The 22,471-nt window shown below is 42.5% G+C and overlaps 1 protein-coding gene across 6 annotated transcripts in view; it reads left to right on the top strand.

The window, feature by feature from the left end:
• birc6 (baculoviral IAP repeat containing 6) overlaps window positions 1–22,471 on the top strand; it is a 184,394-nt gene that overhangs the window by 62,405 nt on the left and 99,518 nt on the right. For 3 of the 6 annotated variants that reach the window (XM_061690494.1, XM_061690490.1, XM_061690496.1), the window contains 12 exons: window positions 2,589–2,941; window positions 3,062–3,281; window positions 5,161–5,297; window positions 5,420–5,557; window positions 5,636–5,763; window positions 7,371–7,502; window positions 7,723–7,938; window positions 8,667–8,850; window positions 9,129–9,302; window positions 14,489–14,622; window positions 21,717–21,870; window positions 21,963–22,088. In XM_061690494.1, coding sequence (XP_061546478.1) covers window positions 2,589–2,941; window positions 3,062–3,281; window positions 5,161–5,297; window positions 5,420–5,557; window positions 5,636–5,763; window positions 7,371–7,502; window positions 7,723–7,938; window positions 8,667–8,850; window positions 9,129–9,302; window positions 14,489–14,622; window positions 21,717–21,870; window positions 21,963–22,088 — 2,096 coding nt within the window. The remainder of the gene's footprint in view (window positions 1–2,588; window positions 2,942–3,061; window positions 3,282–5,160; window positions 5,298–5,419; window positions 5,558–5,635; window positions 5,764–7,370; window positions 7,503–7,722; window positions 7,939–8,666; window positions 8,851–9,128; window positions 9,303–14,488; window positions 14,623–21,716; window positions 21,871–21,962; window positions 22,089–22,471) is intronic. The other 3 variants (XM_061690495.1, XM_061690492.1, XM_061690491.1) reach the window with 2 other exon arrangements.

The following is a 22,471-nucleotide window of genomic DNA, read 5'->3' as shown; positions in this document are numbered from 1 at the left end:
TTGTGCGATAATCTGGGACAATGTTCGTTGTGCAAATGTTACAGATACTCCTCAATCAGTGTGCAAATGGAGCAGATGCTACTCTGGCATGAGTGGCCAGTATATGCAAATAGTGCAGCATGGCGAGACAACTACAGAGAGTGGACGAGTAATACATAATTGGCCCCACAGAAATGTGACAACGAACTCAAGTCAAAGAAATGCCAGCTTGTTGTAATGGAATTATAGGTTAGGTGTTTAAGAAGTTGATCGCAAGAGGGAAGAAGCTGTTGGAATGTCTACTAGTTCTAGTTTGCATTGATCGGTTGCGCCTACCTGAGGGAAGGAGCTGGAAGAGCTGGTGACCGGGGTGCGGAGGGTCCGAGAGGATTTTGCACGCCCTTGTCTTAGTTCTGGCAGCGTGCAAGTCCTCAAGGGTGGGTAGGGGGGTACCGACAATCCTTTCAGCAGTTTTGATTGTCCGTTGCAGTCGGAGTTTGTCCTTTTTGTAGCAGCACCAAACCAGACTGTGATGGAAGAACACAGGACTGATTCGATGACCGCTGTGTAGAACTGTCTCAGCAGCTCGGGTGGCAGGCCGTGCTTTCTCAGAAGCCGCAGGAAGTACATCCTCTGCTGGGCCTTTTTGAGGACGGAGTTGATGTTGGTCGCCCACTTCAGGTCCTGAGAGATTGTAATTCCCAGGAACTTGAAGGTCTCGACGGTTGACACAAGGCAGCTAGACAACGTGAGGGGCAGCTGTGGCGAAGGATGCCTCTTGAAGTCCACGATCATCTCTACAGTCTTGAGCGTGTTCAGCTCCAGGTTGTGTCGGCCGCACCATAGCTCCAGCCGCTCTACTTCCTGTCGATATGCAGACTCGTCATCGTCCTTGATGAGGCCGATGACAGTGGTGTCATCTGCAAACTTCAGGAGTTTGACAGTCAGGTTCGCTGAGGTGCAGTCGTTCGTGTAGAGAGAGAAGAGCAGCGGAGAGAGGACACAACCTTGGGGCGCCCCAGTGCTGATGCTGCGTGTGGATGAGGTGGCCTCCCCCAGCCTGACCTGCTGTGTCCTGCCCGTCAGAAAGCTGTAAATCCACTGGCAGATGGCAGGTGAGACGCTGAGCTGGAGAAGCTTGGTTGAAAGGAGTTCAGGGATGATGGTGTTGAACGCTGAGCTGAAATCCACGAACAGGATCCTCGCAGAGGTCCCTGCAATGTCGAGGTGTTCTAGGATGAAGTGCAGTCCCATGTTGACTGCATCATCCGCAGATCTGTTCGCTTGGTAGGCAAACTGCAGGGGGTCCAGCAGGGGACCTGTGACACTATTGAGGTGGTCCAGCACGAGACGTTCAAAGGACTTCATGACCACAGATGTCAAAGCGACAGGCCTGTAGTCATTCAGACCAGAGATTGCAGGTTTCTTGGGGACTGGAATGATGGTGGAGCGTTTGAAACAGGATGGAACTTCGCACATTTCCAAAGATCTGTTGAAGATCTGAGTGAAGACTGGAGCGAGCTGGTCCGCGCAGACTTTGAGGCAGGATGGGGACACATGGTCCAGGCCTGCCGCTTTGTTAATCTTCTGTTGTTTGAAGATGCGTCTCACATCCTGTTCATGGATGGTTAACGCAGAAGTCAGAGGTGTGGTTGTGGTCGTGGGTGCGGCCGGGTGGGTGTGTGGTGTGAAACTGTGCTTTTCGAATCTGCAGTAGAAGGTATTGAAGTCGTTGGCTAGTGTGCTATTGTTCTCAGCTTGGGGGGATCGTCGCTTGTAATTAGTCAGCGATTGGAATGCATGTCAGACTGATTTAGAGTTGTTTGCGCTAAACTGTTTTTCCAACTTTGCTGCATAGATCCTCTTTGCAATGTTAGTAAGCTGGTTTCTAGCTCGATTATACAGGGCCCTGTCCCCACTCTGATATGCGTCCTCCTTAGCTTGGCGAAGCTGCTTAAGTTTAGCAGTGAACCACGGCTTGTTGTTGTTGAATGTGCGAAATGATTTTGTTGGTACACAAACCTCTTCACAGAAACTGATATAGGATGTGACAGTGTCCGTATATTCATCCAGGCTGCCAGCTGAATTTTCAAAGACACTCCAGTCTGTGCAGTCTAAACAGCTTTGAAGTTCCATCTTGGCTTCATTGGTCCACTTTTTGACTGTTTTCACTGTAGGCTTCGCACATTTAAGTTCTTGCCTGTACGTCGGTATTAAGTGAATTAAGCAGTGATCAGACGAGCCCAGGGCTGTACGAGGTATAGCACGGTATGTTTTTTTTTACCGTAGTGTAGCAGTGGTCTAAAGTATTATTTTCCCTGGTAGGACAGTCGATGTGCTGTTTGTATTTAGGGAGTTCATGGTTGAGTTTAGCTTTGTTAAAGTTCTATTCATCTTAAAGGGAAATGTCACCTCGGTTCACAAACATTTTGGTTTTTGAATATAGTCACGGAACCAAATAAATATGTGAATGGATGTACCACTATGTATAATAGAGCTCAGTAAAGTTTAATATGCAACACTAAAAGTGCAAAAAATGTTCACTTTTTACTTTTTTTTTTTTTTATCTTTTCAATTTGTCGTAAGATCTTTTTCCTCCTGCTGACCAGGTACAATCTCGCTTGCCATCGGTTGGAGACCCTCCTCCAGAATATCGATCTGCCACCCCTCAACAGCGCCAACAATGCCCAATACTTCTTACGCAAACCAGACAAGGTGGTAGAGGAGGACCAACGTGTTTTTTCAGCATACCAAGATTGCATCCAGCTTCAGTTGCAACTCAACCTGGCTCACCATGCTGTCCAGAGATTGCGTGTTTCACTTGGTGCAAGTCGTAAGTCTCTCCCCACGGCCAGTTCTCATGAGGCTCAAGACCTGGTCCACAACTCCTCCACAGAGCAGCTAAGAACTATCATCCGCTACCTTCTAGACACATTGCTTAGCCTGCTGCACTCTAACAATGGTGAGGAAGGCACCAGACACTTATGGGTCTGTTTTGGATGCCAGGTTTACAATCTCCCTTATGAAGATTAACATACATATATCCTTTATCTTGCTTCCATACATGTCTGTATATTATCAGGCCACTCAGTGCCATCAGTGCTCCAGAATACCTTCCACGCACAGGCTTGTGAGGAGCTCTTCAAACACCTTTGCCTCAGCGGGACACCGAAAATTCGTCTTCATGCTGGCCTGCTTTTGGTACAGCTGTGTGGAGGTGAACGCTGGTGGGGACAGTTCCTTTCAAATGTATTGCAGGAGCTTTACAACTCTGAGCAACTGCTCATCTTCCCGCAGGACAGGTGGGACAGTTAATTTCAACATTTTACATTTACCACGTTATAGAAAAGTGTCATGTACTTGTAACACACACATAATAATCAAAGAAAGCGAGTGTATATTAACAAGTCTCGTACATCCCATCCAAAAGTGTTGGAACGGCAAGGCTAATTCCTTTGTTTTTGGGGTTTTCGACCAAAAAATTAATATGAGCCAAAAGTTCAGAATTCCAGCTTTTATTTCATGGTATTTACATCTAGTTGTGTAAAACAACTCAGGACAGAGCACCTTTTGTTTGAAGCCACCCACTTTTCAAGTGAGAAAAAGGATTGGAACAAACATTATTAAATTATCTCAGTGAATAACTAACATTATTAAATTAACTTAGTGAATAACATTTAATATTTGGCGGCATAACTCTTACTTGCAATAACAGCATCAAGCCTGTAACCCATTCACTTCAACAGACTGTTGTATTCTTCATTTCAAATGCTTTTCCAGGCCTTTACTGCAGCCTCTTTCAATTTTTATTTGTTCTGGGGGTTTCTCCCTTCTGCCTCGACTTCAGGAGGTAAAATCCATGCTCTATTGGGTTAAGGTCCGGTGATTGACTTGGCCAATCTAAGACCTTCCACGTTTTCCCCCTGATGAAGTCATTTGTTGTGTTGGCAGTGTGTTTTGGGTCGTTGTCTTGTTTCATGATGGAGCCTCTCCCGATTAGTTTGGATGCATTTTTCTGTTAATTGCCTGACAAAATGGTTTTGTATACTTAAGAATTCATTCTGCTGCTACCATCATGAGGTACATCCTCAATAAAGACTAGTGAGCCCTTTCCAGAAGCAGCCATGCTAGCCCAAGCCATGACATTACCTCTACCATGCTTCACAGATGAGCTTGTGTGTTTTGGATCTAAAGCAGATCCTTACTTTCTCCATACATTGGCCTTTTCATCACTTTGGTAGTGGTTAATCTTGGTTTAATCAGTCCATGAACCTTTTTCCAATTTTTTTGTGGCTCATCTCTGTACTACTTTGCAAACTCCAATCTGGGCTACCAATTCTTTTCGATGAGTGGTTTGCATCTTGTGGTATGGCCTGTATATTTCTTCTCTTTAAGTCATCTTTGAACAGTGGATTGTTAGACCTTCACCCCTGCCCTGTGGAGGTTGGCAGTGATGTCACCGACTGTTGTATTTGGGTTTTTCTTCACAGCTCTCACAATGTTTTTGTCATCAACTGCTGTTGTTACCCTTGGCCGACCTGTTCGATGTCTGTTGGTCAGTACACCAGTAGTTGTTCTTTTTCAGGACATTCAGGACATTCCAAATTGTTATTGCACAATGTTTGTGCAATAGCTCTGACCGATTTTCCCTCTTCTCGCAGCTTCAAAATGGTTTGCTTTTCTCCCATCGACAACTCTCTCGTCTCCGTTTGCTTAACATCAAATGCAGTTTTCACAGGTGAAACCCAAAGCCAAAAATAACCACTAATGTAAAGCGATCAATCTAAAAGGCAACACCTGAGCAACTAGAAACACCCATCAGTCACATTCCAATAATTTTCCTCACTTGAAAAAGGTGCTCTGTACTGAGTTGTTTGAACAAATCTAGATGTAAATACTGTGAAATAAAAGCTGGAATTCTGAACCTTTGTCTCATATTCATCTTTTAATCTGAAACCCGAATATCTTGAGTATACAACAGAAACAAAGGAATAGTCCTTGCCGTTCCAATACTTTTTGAGGGGACTTGTATACCTTGCCTATAACTTTGTAAAATAATGGAACTTGATAATAGAAAAATTTAATTTATAGTCAGTTTAGGGACTCTGTACACTGTCACTTTGCAAAAAAAAAAAAAAGTATTTGTTTTAATTGTATTTTTTCGGATCTCTCTATCTCAAGAGTGTTTATGCTCCTGTCCTGCCTTGGCCAAAGATCCCTGAGCAACAGTGGTGTGTTGGAGGGTCTGCTGAACCTCCTGGACAGCTTGCTGGCCCCATTGCAACAGCCACAAGCTGCTACACAGCACAGGACTGAAGGTACTGGGATAGGTTGTCAAGGGTTTAGCAAGGATCGTAACTTGATTTATAAAATGTTGTGATGTAAAAAAACAAATTTGAGAAATAATGTGTTTCAATCAGCCTGTGTCTGTGTTTTCCAGGTGTTTTGGATATCCCGATGATCAGCTGGGTGGTGATGCTTGTTTCCAGACTGTTGGACTATGTCACGAGTATAGAAGATGAAGCTTCAGGTGGGAAGAAGCCCCTCGGAGGGAAAGAAAGGGAGAGAACATTTACAGGTACATGAGCATTTTTGTTCCACGATTGATTCCACAAATGGTTTCTGAGCCACTTGAAAGATTAATTTTTTATTTTAGGTATTCAGTGGAGCTTTATCAATAACAGCCTTCAGTCTCAGAACGCCAGCAGATCAGTTAAAGGCAGCAGTAGCCTAGACAGACTCTACTCCCGAAAGATTCGCAAGCAGCTTGTCCACCACAAGCAGGTACACATCTCATTCGTTTACAACATACACAAAGTAGAAATTGTGAATGTCTCACACCAGGTTTTCTCAAATAGTGGCCTCCACTTGAACTGTTTTATTTAATCGCTAGGTGTATCCTCCTCTTGAAACAAATCGGCACCTCTCCAAACACACTCCCCTTTATTCTTTCACAGAAAGGAAAGAGCTCACTCCTTAACCTTTTGAACTTTGTAACTTCATTGATACAGCACCTACCGAAACATTCAGCAATCCTTCAGATAGATTACATTTTTGGGTCCTACAGCTTCAACTCAAATGTTGTTTCTGTGTCCCAGTAGCTATGTGGTTTAAGATTAGTTCTGCCCAGTCTACCTCTGTCTAGCCTGCCTCCTTGACATTTCGTAACATTTTCTCTTTCATTTTGTTTTAAAATCCAATTTTACTTGATCATTAAATGTGATGTATATAATTTGAATTAAGAAACATTCATTGTTGGACCTCAGTGCGGCTTTTGATACGGTAGATCATAATATACTGCTGAACAGGTTGGAAACGTGGGTAGGACTCAATGGAACAGTCCTTAAATGGTTCAGGTCCTACCTGTAGGAAAGGAATTATTTTGTAACCATTGTAAGTGTTCAATCTCATCGAATGGCAATGACCTATGGGGTCCCTCAAGGGTAGGTTCTCGGACCCCTCCTGTTCAGCCTGTATATGCTACCCTTGGGTCAAATTCTTCAGAAATTTTATTTTGACGAGCATAGCTATGCAGATGACAGTTATATCTAGCAGTGTCTCCAGATGACTACAGTTCAATTGAGGTGTTGTGTCACTGTGTAAAACAGATAAATATCTGGATAAACCAAAACTTTCTTCAATTAAACCAGAGCAAAACTGAGATAATTGTTTTTGGCAATACAGAAAAGAGGATTGCTGTTAGTAAATACCTGGAGTCACTCTTTAAAAACCAAAGACCAAGTCCGAAACCTTGGTGTTCTGATAGATTCCGACCTGACTTTCAACAGTCATATCAAATCAATCACTAATACTGCCTTCTACCATCTGAAGAACATATCCAGAGTGAAGGCTTGCATGTGTCAAGCAGACCAGGAGAAGCTCATCCATGTTTTTATCTCAAGTAGACTTGACTATTGTAATGGTCTTCTGACTGGACTCCCCCCCCCAAAAAAAGAACATTAAACAGCTGCAGCATTTAGCTATTATGCTGCACACAAATGGAATAAGTAGCCAACAGAAGTGACTTCAGCCCCAAATGTGCATGCTTTTAAGTCCAGTTTAAAAACTCTTATTTTTTCCCAATGTTTTTTCGAGCATTTCCACTTAAATAAAACAATTTAAACAGCGTACATTGCAAGAAATATTTATTTATTTTTTCCTCTTTGTTTTAAATGTTTATAAGCTGTTTTCTTCTTTGTTTTTAAATACTTTTAATCATGTAAAGCACATTTAGTTACCTTGTGTATGAAATGTGCTATATAAATTGCTTTGCTTCATTATTTAAACATATTAGAAATCGTTTTATTGCTTTTGCGCAAGTGGGTTGTAATGGGTTCTAAGGAGGGGACTATTTTGCAGGACAGATATTCATTGCACCCCTTTCCTTCTAGCAGTTAAATCTATTGAAAGCAAAACAAAAAGCTTTAGTTGAGCAGATTGAGAAGGAGAAGATCCAAAGCAACAAGGGCTCCTCTTACAAACTCTTGGTGGAGCAGGCCAAGCTCAAGCAAGCCACATCCAAGGTAGGTTTTACTGTTATATTTCATATTATCTTTTTATTGGAAGACTTTAGATAAGAGTAAGAAGGATGATTTTGGAATGTAGTTATTTTTCCGATACTGTTAGAAGACAGATTTGAGATTTTGAATTGAGTTGCTCTTTACACCTAAATAGTGATTGCTGTAAAATTCTGTTAGCTCGTTTGAAACATAAATTTACACTAAACCTTTCTGGCTGTCCTAGCACTTTAAAGACCTAATCCGTCTTCGGCGGACAGCTGAATGGCCGCGCTCTACGTTGGACACTGAGTCTGCAACAACCAAAGAAGCACCAGAAGTTGAGCCCCTGCCCTTTACATTGTCACATGAGCGCTGCATCTCTGTGGTGCAGAAACTAGCCCTTTTCCTCCTCTCTATGGACTTTACCTGCCATGCCGACCTGTTACTTTTTGTCTGCAAGGTATTGTCTGAAATTTGAGCGATTTCATTTGCGATTGTTTTTCTGATTGTCAAGTAGTACAAATCAGGATAGTCTGTGCATAGTTTCTTTGGGGGCGAAATATATAACTGGAGGTGGGGCTCACAGGCGAGTGCCTGGTGGCCGGGCCTGCACCCATGGGGTCCAGCGGGCACAGCCCGAAAGGGTAACGTGGGTCCCCCTTCCCATGGGCTCACCACCTGTGGGAGGGGCCATAGGGGTTGGGCGCAGTGCGGGCTGGGCGATGGCCGAAGGCAGGGACCTTGGCAATCCGATCCCCGGCGACAGAAGCTGGCTCTAGGGACGTGGAATGTCACCTCTCTGGCAGGGAAGGAGCCTGATCTGGTGTGTTAGGCCACCGTATGTATATATATATATGTGTATATATGTATGTATATATATGTATATATATATATATATATATATGTATATATATATATATATATATATATATATATCCCTAGTGAGGATAAGCGGCTCAGAAAATGGATGGATGTGTATGTATATGTGTGTGTATGTGTCTGTATATATATGTATATACGTGTGTGTATATATATATATATATATATATATATATATATATACACACACACACACGTTTGTTTATATATATATATATATATATATGTTCATATATATAAGATGCTAAGTTGGCGTTTTCATTCTGTTATTTGCTGATCCCTTTTAATGAACACTTCTCACTGCTTCAGGTCCTCGCTAGGATAGCTAACGCCACCAGACCAACCATCCATCTCTCTGAGGTGGTGTCTGAGCAGCAGTTAGAGCGCCTACTCCTTCTTCTAGTGGGGACGGACTTCAATCGAGGGGATATCTCTTGGGGAGGTGCCTGGGCTCAGTATTCCCTCACCTGTATGTTACAAGACATCCTGGCAGGTGTGTTGTTTAGTGTGCTTTGTTTTCATATCTAGACATAGTGTGCATGCACACACAAACAGATATGGCAGAGGGCATACCAAAACTAATCCAGATGAAATTTGACTGCTCAACAACTTCTCAAAAAGAATAAACATGACGTGTGTCGTGATTGCTGAAAGTTGTTAACCAAGTAGCCAGGATAAGTCTTTTTTTTAAGTAACATACTGCCTGTATGAAAAACCAAAGATCAGATACACATGGTGATCTGGAATAATAGTGAATGTTATTTGTTTCAGGTGAACTGCTTTCTCCAGGTTCACTGGATGTCATGGATGAAGTGACAGTTGCTGAGGAAGCCGGAGCTTCGTCCTCATCAGTTGGGGTTGATTCAGATGACCCCTTGCCTCAGCCGACGCCGATCCCCTTGGTAGAGAGCATTGATGAGACCCTCATGCCTGATATCATTGCAGGTACTATCTAGACCCTCACACTGTTGGATGGCCCATCAATTGTCCACACTTCACACACCACCACAGACTTAAGACTTTGGATGATAACTAGGGTGGGGCATCGAGAACCGATTGGAACCGGGAACCGGAACGGTTCAAATTTAAAAATCTCGGTTCCCAGTTTCGATGCCTAGTCCTCCAGCCGCGAATAAGAAGTGACGAAAAGCAATGAAGAAGCGGCGTAAACCAGCGAAGAACGGGCACGATGACGTCCTTGTGCCCAATGGCAGCGGCGGCGAACAAAAGTGTCTTAATTTTGTTAAAATGAATGTCCGGTCGCCTCAGGTCAAAACTTGGATTAAGATTATATTGTGCAAAGGAGTTTGTGTCGCGTCTGACACGCGACGATCCTCAACCTACACCGTGCGGAGCTTCAGTAAAGTCAACACTGTCAATTGGGTGAGTGAAACAATAAAATATGTCTATACCAGGGGTCGGGAACGCATGGCTCACGAGCCAGATGTGGCTCTTTTAATGATCGCAGATCAATCTTAGCTTACATTTCTTAACACGATAAATAATGAACAATTCCGCTGACTTTTTAGAGTAAAACCTTATAAAAATCAGTATTATAAATAACATTCAAAATATAAAACATTCTTATGCATTTTAATCCATTCATCGATCAATTTTTGGCCGCAACGCAGTAATTTATACGATGCCAGCTGTCCTTCCGGGTACATAAATTCACACATCAAAACGCTATTTTTATTGGATAATGCGGTAGCTGACACGGGTCGTTGTGAGGTCAAGAAGATTCCCACCTTTTTTATCATAAAATCTATAGCTAATTCTGCAGAGCAAAAACGAGATGGGTAAAAGAAAAGGATGATGAATATCGTACATTTCAGCACGAATGGACAGAGGAATTTGCCTTTGTGGAGAGGGCAGTTTCTGCGGTGTGTCTAATATATAATGATAACATTTCGTTGATGAAACGGTCGAATATAAAGCGGCATTTCGACACACGCCATGCAACATTTGCATCGAAATTTCCAGCGCGGGACAGCAGGAAGACGGCATGCCAAGAGCTGTTGCGCAGAGTGCAAGCGAGTCAGCCGCAAGTCCGTGTATGGACCCGACAAGGTGACTGGAATTCGGCTAGCTTTGCTGGTTCTTTAGCAATAGTGAGAAATGGAAAGCCTTTCACAGATGGCGAGTACACCAAAACATTCATGCTTGATCTGGCCAATGAACTTTTTGAGGACTTTTCGGATAAAGATAAAATAATCAAACGAATAAAAGACCTCTGTCAGCAAGAACTGTTCACGATCGTACCATCATGATGCAAATCAAGTGGAGGATACACAATTGAAGGACATAAATGCAGCGGCATCCTGTTCCCACGCTTTGGATGAGTCAACAGACGTAAGCCATTTATCCCAGTTCAGTGTGATTGCAAGGTATGTTGCCGGTGACACACTGCATGAGGAAAGTCTTGCTGTTTTGCCAATGAAAGGGACAACAAGAGGGGAGGATTTTTTTCCAGTATTTCATAGAGTTTGCTGAAGAAAAAAATCTCCCAATGGATAAACTTCTTTCAGTGTGTAATGATGGTGCTCCGTGTATGGTGGGGAAAAGCAGAGGATTTGTAGCGCTTCTTCGTGAACATGAAAAGAGACCCATCCTAAATTTTCATTGCATTCTGCATCAGGAGGCGCTTTGTGCTCAACTGTGTGGCAAGCATCTTAATGAGGTGATTGCTCTGGTCATTCGGGTGGTCAACCTTATCGTTGCCCGAGCTTACAATGAACACCAGTTTAAAACACTGCTGGATGAGTTTGGGAATAATTATCCCGGCCTGCTTTTGCACAGCGATGTCCGTTGGTTGTCAAGAGTGAAGGTGCTCAGCCGTTTTGCAGCTTGCCTGAGCGAAATACGGACTTTTCTTGAAATGAAAAACGTCGAACATCCTGAGCTAACTAACACTGAATGGCTCCTGAAGTTTTACTATCTCGTGGACATGACTGAACATCTGAACCAGCTCAATGTGAAAATGCAAGGCATTGGAAATACAATCTTATCCCTTCAACAAGCGGTGTTTGCATTTGAAAACAAGCTGGAACTCTTTATTGCGGATGCTGAAACAGGTCGTGTGCTACATTTTGAAAGACTGAAAGAATTTAAAGATGTGTGCACAGAAAGTAACCAGACTTAACATTTTGATCTCCAGCAGCTAGTTGGCTTCAGATCTAATCTTCTGCAGTCATTCAAAGCATGCTTTGGAGAATTTCCTGAGCGCACTTGTCTTTTTAAATTCATCACTCATCCTCACGAGGGTGCTGTGGACAAAGCTGACCTGAGTTACATCCCTGGTATATCTATCAGAGATTTTGAGTTAGAAGTTGCTGACCTGAAGGCCTCAGACATGTGGGTGAACAAGTTCAAGTCACTGAATGAAGATTTGGAAATACTTGCACGACAGCAAGCAGAGCTGGCGAGCAAGCACAAGTGGACAGAAATGAAAAAAACTTTAACTGGCAGACCAGCTGATTGTCAAAACTTGGAACGTGCTTCCTGTCACATACTGCACACTGCAGTGTGTGTATTGCCGTATTGACCATGTTTGGCTCCACGTATGCATGTGAGCAGTCGTTCTCACATTTTAAAAAAACATCAAGACCAACCTAAGATCACGTTTAACGGATGGAAGCCTCAACGCCTGCATGAAGCTTAACCTCACCACGTAACAACCAGACTACAAAGCCATCAGCAACACCATGACACACCAGAAGTCGCATTAACAGTAAGAAGCATTTTAGTTATTATTGGTTAGCTTCAGTATAACATTATTAAAGAGAACATTATTATTGTCTAAAATTGTTGCTTTTGCTTAAATGATGCACACATTAGTTGTATTAAGTGTTAACAAATATTATATGGCTCTCACGGAAATACATTTTAAAATATGTAGGTTTCATGACTCTCTTGGCCAAAAAGGTTCCTGACCCCTGGTCTATACCTACATTGAGACAGCTAACAAGGTAAACAGTTGCTTGCACCTTTGTGCTGATGGTTTTTAGCGTTTATTTTAGTCTTCAAACCAACGTAAGCGACGATGGAGAAAAAAAAAAAAAGCTTAGCATTGGGCTAAAACTTCACCGTAGCAACTTTACATCACACGTTGTCTCACAGTATCACAAACACTAACCTTGTGCTTCATCGGTGGGTAGGGAAACGAATCACCGTTTTTAGAGCATTTGTTTCCATCCATTTAAAAAATAAATAAATGATAAAAAATGAAAAAACAATCACAAGTGCCGTGAGAAGTTACTTTTCGTGCCAAAATGCTGAGTTCCTGTGCGTACCCTTCAAAATAAAAGGCTACAAGCTTAAAACAAGAAGTCAAGTTAAAACTTGCACATATACCGTATTTTCACGACCATATGGCGCACTATATTAAAAGGCGCAGTCTCAGTTACGGGGTCTATTTCTGTATTTAACATATATAAGGCGCGCCGTATTATTGGGCGCAGGCATGGTAAAACATACGCTGGCTTAAAAAATACGGTAACATGCATGCACGCTAAAACATGCGCGAGCATGCATGCTGTTTTTAAAAAGGCAGCGGGAGCCAAACTGAGTTCGGTTGTACTTTATTGAAGTATTTAACAATGTACTCACGTTATTTTTTGATCAATCCTCATCCACAAATCCACCGAAGTCCATATCTTCTGTATCCGAAATGAACAGCTGGGCAAGTTCGCCATCAAACACGCCAGGTTCCCTCTCGTCATTGTCTGAGTCGGTCTCGTTGCTGTGCGGTTCCTCAGAAATTATGCCGGCTTTTACGAAAGCTCGAACAACAGTGCAAACAGATACATAGCCCAAGCATCCACAATCCATTCACAAATTGTGGCGTAAGTCGCCCGGCGCTGCCTCCTAGTCTTAGTAAAACTGTGTTCGCCATCTGTCATCCATCGCTCCCACGTCGCTCGCAACTTCACTTTGAACGCCCTGTTTACACCGATGTCCAGCGGTTGGAGTTCCTTCGTCAAGCCTCCCGGAATGATAGCAAGTTCCCGGTTATTGCACTCAGTCGAATGGGGACTGTAGAGACGCTTCTCCCGGCTGTTCCTTGCTCATTAATCTATTGCTCGAGTTGGTCTTCCAATTCGGCCACCTCGTCTTGTTTCCACGGAAACTCAGTTTCGTCTTCTTGACTTGGCAAAGCTCGTTTTCCTGCTTCCTCCACTTGCGAACCATGGATTCGTTGATCTTGAATTCTCTCGCGGCTGCTCGATTCCTATGTTCCTCCGCGTAACTGATAGCTTGCAGTTTAAACTGTGCTTTGTAAGCGTGTCTCATGTTGCATGTTGTTTTGCACAATGCACATACCGGCGTTATATACGTACTGGGGGCGTGCCTTTAGCGTCCTCCTTCACGTGCAGCCTTCCCCCTTTAACGGCCGCATGCTGTCCTCAGCCACGTCCGCTTTTCCTCTATATAAGCAGCGTCGGCAGGAAATACTCCCAGTCAGTCAAGCGGAGCGCTCATCACACAACATTTATAGATTTTGAAACTCTGTGCACACACAAGGCGCACCGCATTATAAGGCACCCTGTCCATTTTGGAGAAAATTTAAGACTTTTAAGTGCGCCTTATGGCCGTGAAAATACGGTAAACCATTTGACGTAGGTAGCTATATAGCGTTGTTAAAATAACTATTTTAACAATGCTGTCAGTGAAGTCAACTCTCAGTCAACTGGGTAAGTGAAACAATAAAATGAAATAGTTAAAATAACAATTTTAACAACGTTATATTTAAATGTTAGCTGAAACAATTAATATTAAGTAAATTGTGTTAGTTCCACGCACATTGCCTTTTAGTTCATAGGTTTGATTTTGATACTGGTTATGAAGAACCTTGAGTCAAAAGTTCATTTTAGTCTATGCTGCGGGCTGCTAAGAAAATGGATGTTCATAATTTGGACACCCTTTATATCAACCATGCAAACTTTTTTGACCCAGCCCCCTAACAGAATCAGAATCGAAAATCGTTTGGAATCGGAACCGGAATCGCTCAAATTCAAACGATGCCCAACCCTAATGATAACATATCAATAGTCCCAATCAATACGCTGATGACAAATCACTTAACTTGTCCATCTGCTTAGCAATATTAAAGTTGTTTTCATAATCCAAAGGTGCTCCATCTCTGTCATCTTTGGAAAAAGATAAAGACATGGACTTTGACTTGCTACAAGACCTGATGGATGTTGATATTGATCCGTTAGATATTGATTTGGAAAAAGATCCACTTGCTGCCAAAGTGTTTAAGGTATGTATTTTTTCTAAAACCTATTCTCTTTCATGTTTTCTCTTATTCCCTTAGCTGAACAATGTTTTGCTTGTTAACTTTTAAGATGACTTTCTGAGGAAATACTTGAACTTCAAGTCAAATACCGCAAAAGTGGTACAGTATGGGTAAAAATATGCCTCAAAAGTAAAACAACAACTTGAAATTCAAACTATTGGGCACAATGTAATGGCAGTGTCAGCAGATGAAGTCAGACTTGTTCTCACTGCTCAGTGAGCAAAAATGGATGAACAGTGTTTTTGCCTGTTCTTTCCTTATTGTGACGCTAAAAGTGATTGCTCAGAGGAAACGTGTGATAGTAATTGACCAGGACGTTTGTCTGTACAACATGAGCAATACAGTCAATTAAAGGCAAACATATTGCTTGGCAAACGCCATGTTCCCTCTCCATTGCATGACTGTCAGGTGTCTCTTGGGGGGTGAGCAGTTTTACTTTATTTTAGTTTTATGAACTTAATTTTATACTTTTTTGACAGTTAACAATGTCACTTGAAACGATGCCAGTCCAAGTAATGCGGTTTGTTGATGACACTTTGCACCTGGAATGCATTAGTTCACTTTAAATAATTTCCTATGGAAAATAGTCTTGTGAAATTAGAACACCTTGGAAGTGAAGCCCCAAAATATACAGTCATTTCTCGCTATATCACGGTTCACTTATTGAGGATTCAGTCCATCGCAGATATTAATTTTTTTTTCTAGGTCAGTGTAGTACAGTCACTCATCTCCACATCTCTGGTGCAGTTAACATTATTGGCTATTTGACTATGATGTGACAGCAATGACTCGCATAAGGACAAATGAGCTCTTTTACTCTGCAGAAGGAGTAATCTTACTGAGACACTTTTTGTAAGTCACCAAGTTGCTTAATGATACAGTGAACATGACCGTAATGCCACTGTTTAACACTTGGGATGGAACCATCAAAACGGTTCGGTTTGGCTGTTTCGGTTCGGTCTGCATGGGTTCCATTCGGTTCATAACATGCGTGACACCCCCCCCCCCCCCCCGCCCCATAATTATTTATTTTCTTTCCTTCCTCTCATTCACCAATGAGGCGCCAGTGTCATTTCACAGCACAGTAGCATGTTAGCCAAGATGGCAGCGCGGATGTGTCATCTGCGTTATGCCCTCCAGCGTATATCATATTGCACGGGCGCGTCACCAGAGATCTCAAGTTGGAGAGAACAGATACAGACCCTTGGAGAAGCCGTAAGCTTATGATGGTACTTCTGCATCTTTCGCTCTCAAACTCAAGATCTCAGCTTAGCCGCTCCATTACGCGACGTCCCGGCCTACTCATAGCCGTCCGTCCGCGCCGACGAACCTTCCTTCCCGCGCCAACAGAGGCGGCTCAAGCAACAAGTTTATCCATAAGAAGTACCACGGAAGTGATATCGCTAGAATGTTCATGACCAGAGATGGAAAGTAACAAAGTACTTGTACTTTTAGTCCTTACTCTTTAAACACAAATATGTGCACTTTCTACTCCTTACATTTTAAAAATGAGCTTGTTACTTTTAAAAACTTCTAAAGATAGCAACAACCGATGTAAAAAAAACATAATGCTGAAAAACTGGAAGTCAGACGAGCACATTGATCATAGACATCGTAGATTCTTTGAGCCATGTGCCAACGGCGACATTAAGCTAGTGCGGGCAAAGTGTTGGCGCGTTCCATGTAGCTAAGCTAGTAGAGGCGAAGTGTCTGCGCATTTCATGTTTGTAGATGTCACGGTCGGAAACCAAAATAAAAAGGATGCACACGTCGTACAATCACAACAAGGGAACTCCGAACTGGGAATAATGTTAAATTGGTAAGAATATTTTCTGGCTCTTTTTTCCAAATGTGTAATGCTTTGGGGTGAACCACATTAGTTTTTAAGAATCAGAATCATCTTTATTTGCCAAGTATGTCCAAAAAACACACAAGGAATTTGTCTCCGGTAGTTGGAGCCCTCTTGTACGACAACAGACAGTCAATTGACAGAGAACACTTTTGAGACATAAAGACATTGACAAAAAACAGTCACTGAGCAATAAAGGGTTGTTAGTTATCTGGTAATGCCGGTACATTTTATTTATTTTTTGACAATTGCGCAGAAAGATACAGAGTCCTCTAGCACTTAGAGCAGTTCGAAAGACTAATATTGCAATAGTCCGGTGCAATGACCATTGTGCAGAGGGCGCCGAGACTTCAAGCGTGTAGTGCGATAATCTGGGACAATGTTGATTGTGCAAATGTTGTAGATACTCTTCAATCAGTGTGCAAATGGAGCAGATGCTACTCTGGCATGAGTGGCCAGTATTGGTCAACAACAGATATGCAAATACTGCAGCGTGGCGAGACTACTACAGTGAGTGCACGAGTAATATATAATTGGCCCCACAGAAATGTGACAACAAACTCAAGTCAAAAAATTGCTAGCATGTTGTAATGGAATTGTAGGTTAGGTGTTTAAGAAGTGATTGCAAGAGGGAAGAAGCTGTTGGAATGTCTGCTAGTTCTAGTTTGCATTGATCGGTAGCGCCTACCTGAGGGAAGAATCTGGAAGAGCTGGTGACCGGGATGTGGAGGGTCCGAGAGGATTTTGCATGCTCTTGTCTTAGTTCTGGCAGCGTGCAAGTCCTCAAGGGTGGGTAGGAGGGTACCGACAATCCTTTCAGCAGTTTTGATTGTCCGTTGCAGTCGGACTTTGTCCTTTTTTGTAGCAGCACCAAACCAGACTGTGATGGAAGAACACGGGACTGATTCGATGACCGCTGTGTAGAACTGCCTCAGCAGCTCCTGTGGCAGGCCGTGCTTTCTCAGAAGCCGCAGGAAGTACATCCTCTGCTGGGCCTTTTTGAGGACGGAGTTGATGTTGGTCGCCCACTTCAGGTCCTGAGAGACTGTAATTCCCAGGAACTTGAAGGTCTCAACGGTTGACACAAGGCAGCTGGACAACGTGAGGGGCAGCTGTGGCGAAGGATGCCTCCTGAGGTCCACGATCATCTCTACAGTCTTGAGTGTGTTCAGCTCCAAGTTGTGTCGGCCGCACCACAGCTCCAGCCGCTCTACTTCCTGTCGATATGCAGACTCGTCACCGTCCTTGATGAGGCCGATGACAGTGGTGTCATCTGCAAACTTCAGGAGTTTGAAACCTAGGTGCGCCGAGGTGAAAGTGTATTTTTCAAATCTGCAGTAGAAGGTATTCAAGTCGTTGGCTAGTGTGCTATTATTTTCAGCTTGGGGGGATAGTCGCTTGTAATTTGTCAGCGATTGGAATGCATGCCAGACTGATTTAGAGTCGTTAGCGCTAAACTGTTTTTCCAACTTTGCTGCATAGATCCTCTTTGCAATGCTAATTTCTTTAGTCAGCTGGTTTCTAGCGCGATGATACAGGGCCCTGTCCCGCTCTGATATGCGTCCTCCTTAGCTTGGCGAAGCTGCTTAAGTTTGGCAGTGAACCACGGTTTGCTGTTGTTGAATGTGCGAAATGATTTTGTTGGTACACACACCTCTTCACAGAAACTGATATAGGATGTGACAGTGTCCGTATATTCATCTAGGCTGCCAGCTGAATTTTCAAAGACACTTCATTCTGTGCAGTCTAAACAGCTTTGAAGTTCCATCTTTGCTTCATTGGTCCACTTTTTCACTGTTTTCACTGTAGGCTTCGCGCATTTAAGTTCTTGCCTGTATGTCGGTATTAAGTGAATTAAGCAGTGATCAGACAAGCCCAGGGCTCCACGAGGTATAGCACGGTATGCGTTTTTTAGCGTAGTATAGCAGTGGTCTAAAATGTTATTTTCCCTGGTAGGACAGTCGATTTGCTGCTTGTATTTAGGAGAATAATGAGGGGTGAGTCCGGGTGTTTTTTTTAAAATTTCGTTGACTTGTTCGGCGAGCATTAACAGTGCGGCATTGGTTTTTGCTTGAGGCGGAATATAGGCACCAGCGAAAATGAATGATGCGAACTCACGCGGCGAGTAGAATGGCTTACAGTTCAAAAACAGCGACTCCAAATGCGGGCTGCAGTGTGTGCTGAGCTCCGTGATGTCCGTACACCGTTTTTCGTTGATATAGAAGCATATCCCACCGCCTTTTGTTTTCCCCGATAACTCCGTGATGCGGTCTGCTCGGTGAAAATGAAAATCCGGAAGCATGACGGCGCCATCGGGTACAGCCTCACAAAGCCAAGTTCTCCGTAAAGCACATGGCGGCGGAACGTCCGAAGTCTTTACTGGTCTTTATCAGAAGATGAAGATCGTCCATTTTGTTGGGTAGGGAGCGTACATTCACGAGATGGATGGACGGGAACGGCAATCTGTATCCTCTCTTGCGGAGTTTCACCTGGATGCTTCCCTCTCGCTTCCCTCTCTGGGGTCCCCTCCGTTTCCATGCGCCGAGGACCGCGGTCGCTTCTCCGGTGAGTAACTCCGGGAAAAAACTGAGCGGATTTGCGAAAGTTGGTGAAAGAAAGTCCGCAGTAGCCCCCTTGATGGTTAGCAAGTCTCCCCTTGTGTAAGTGAGTCGTGTCATGTCTCCAAAGACGAACAAAAAACACAAAAACAATACTAGAGCGCGCGTAACCGAGGTGACCACACTGATAGGCGCCATCTTGGGCCGTTGTTAGGTAGCTAGGTTGTTGAAGCCTAGCTGGCTGGAAGTAAATTTTCACATTTGAGCGTTAACATGTAATATTTCCAACACATTTATTTGCCCACTGCCAAAACAAAACCGTAAAAATCCCAAACTGAACATAGCCATAATTTTCTCATTTTCGTTTGGCAGTGGGCAAATAAAGGTCTTTCAAACAAATCTAGCTTTTTTTATTTTTATTTGTTGTTTTATATATAAATGCATATACATTTGTTTCAATAGTACAAATAAATGCTCCTTTTCATTTAAGCCTACCTCTTTTTATTTTGGTTTGTTTTGTCCATTGTTGACCCAAGAGAACGCATGCCAATCAAATGGAGAGATTTATAAAAAAAAAAAAAAAAAAAAAAAAAATCTCACTATGTATTTTATTATTGGGTTGAAAAAATGTCAGGTTACTTTGTTTTATTTAAGTACATTTATCAGTGTGTACTTTTGTACTTACAGGTGTCATGTTTTACGAAACCAACTTTTTATAGTATTTGGGATGTAATATTGGCTCTATGGTGCCTCAGCAAACACATGAAATATGAATTAAATTGCCCCAAGCATTCCTGAGTTCCAGACGTTTTTCAGCCGAGAGGCCTGAAATCAGATCATTCTAATTTCTCAAGCTTACTTACGTCACTAGGGAAGAGCTCCGCTTACCTCGCTGTTCCCGAGCCAGTACTGTCAACATAACAAACGTGTGCTCTCACACGTGGGTCTTCTACACGGAGACAACCACAGTCAGAGGAAAGGGGGCGGTCTTAGCCAAATATGGCCAAAGCGATACAGACCTAGGTGAAAGTAGCTGTTACAGGACCCTTTTCTGGACACTTCACTTATGACAAAACTCAGGTGTTTTTTTTAAATGAAATTGACACTTTGATACTAAATCCATGTTAGAGAGTCACTCTATGGATGCCTAAATATCCCAAATATAGGACTTTGAAGTAATGGAGTGGCTTCAGTACTTTAACTTTTCCCAGAGTTGTTTTTTGGACATGTATAAGTACTTTTACTTAAGTACTCAATACCAGTACTTTTGACATCTCTGTTCATGACTAACTGAGGTATTTTGATTAACAAGGGAACTTTGCTTCAGCCTTTAAAAAAAAGTGGGCTTCATAAACACGAACTGTTGTAATTTCGACACCTTTTTGAACAACCTTGGTGAAGGTCTGGTTGACCTGATTCGGATGTACATACCCTCAAATAAAAGCTGAAAGTCTGCACCAAGCACGTTGTTTGTTTCATTTCAAATACATTGTGGTCGTGTGTTAGCCAAAAAGATTATTCATGTCCCAGTATTTATGGACCTCACAAAAAGCAATTATTAGTGCTGCTAGGAACATAAAGGTGAAGTTCATAGAGTGAACTTTATGCATAAGCCGAGCTCATTCCCATATGATTATGAACAGTAGACCTTTGTTGAGCCAAGGCACCTATTTTACCTTTGAAAAATCTTATGGTTAACCAAACCATAAGATAAAAAATAGCATAAAATGTATGAAAACTGAAGTCTTATCTAATTTAGTCACAAATGTACTCAGTTTGAAAACTGGGCTGGTTTCGTTGAACACAAAGCTGATATATTTGCTGGAAGACAACTTATTGTGTTTTATGAATCGTAACAGGTGGATACAGCTTTATCTTTTGCCATCCAATGAAAGGGCATTTAATTGCTCTGACACGAAACACCGCTGACATTTTGTGAACCGTTCCACACCTATTTAACACGCAAGCCACAGTCAAGAGTTTCAGAAAAAAATTCACAAATACCAACCTAGCCCGACGTACAGTGAATGCACACACTCATAACACTATGGACAAGATCAAATGCAAGTGAAGAGCAATGTTTAGCTTGATTTTGTACAACTACAGTGCTGTAATTAAAAAGAGCACCACAAATAATTCTGGGAAGCAACAGAATCTGCTGGCCGTACTTCCCATGATGCTTTGCACTGCCTACATCGCAAGGACCGTCACTGTAAAGCACAGTTCCTAATGCTTTAGCCAAGCAAACGCCCATTTCCACCATCTCCTCAATGGTCCATGGGTTGTTGTTCATTCAAGCAGAGCACACCAGCCTTTTGTTGGCATGTACTTGTGTAGAGTGTGTCGATGGTGACCTCAAGTGGACAAATAAGAGTATGTGCACCTGTCAATAGTAACTCCGACTAACATTGATTTGCAGAGATGAAACTTTAAAATGTTTATAAATAATACGAGAGTCATTATGTAATTTGTGGATTTCGTCTATTGTGGGTTTTTTCTGGAACGTAACTCCCTCGATAAACGAGGGATTACTGTATACCATAACGTTAGACCTTTTGTGCCCTGAAAAATGATTAACATTCACCATGAGCTTAATGTTTTACTTTTTGCCCTTGTGTGTCTCATCAATTGCATATTATGTCTGTTCGCAGCCAATAAGCAGCACGTGGTATGACTACTGGGGTTCTGATTATGGCACATATGGTTATTCACCATACATGGGAGGGGTTGGTATCCCAGTGTCCAAACCGCCAGTTGCTGTTGAGAAGCCTGTGTCACAAGGGCTTTCAGTCTCCGTTTCACAAGGTGAGAAGATGGAAAATGTATTTTTTTCTGCTATGAATGTTTGTTTTTGATATTTTGGCATCTTTCAACTCACCCTGTCTGGTTTTACTCAGCACTGGATGCTCGATTAGAGGTGGGCTTGGAGCAGCAGGCTGAACTGATGCTGAAAATGATGGCAACATTACAAGCCGACTCGATTCTGCAAGCTCTAACGTCAAGCTCCTCCACGGGTAACCAGAGTATGACAAATACACAACAAAGAGCGCTCAGGGAATATGACTACTTCCTTCAAGGCATAAGTTTGTCATCTACAAAATCAATGAGTGAACTGCTAAAATGTTTGATCACATGAAATTAGTTTGTTTTAAACTCAAACTAATTTGACTTCCAATTAGTTTGGAATTTGTTTCCTATGGGAATAATACAATTTTGTTCCAGGTTCACTGCCATCAACTATACATGCATCTAAAGTAAAATTTTGTAATGTTACCTTTCATGTAAGGGTAAATACTGTTTACAATGTCTTCTTCATGGCGGATGACAAAGGTGTAATACAGCTCATCTGCAAAGCAGCATGCACATCTCATTTTTAACATACAGGTATTCGACATACATATGCAAA

This window comes from Phycodurus eques, chromosome 11, assembly GCF_024500275.1.
Source record: "Phycodurus eques isolate BA_2022a chromosome 11, UOR_Pequ_1.1, whole genome shotgun sequence".
NCBI classification, from domain to species: Eukaryota; Metazoa; Chordata; class Actinopteri; order Syngnathiformes; family Syngnathidae; genus Phycodurus; species Phycodurus eques.
This window is presented reverse-complemented; position numbering and strand designations above follow the sequence as displayed.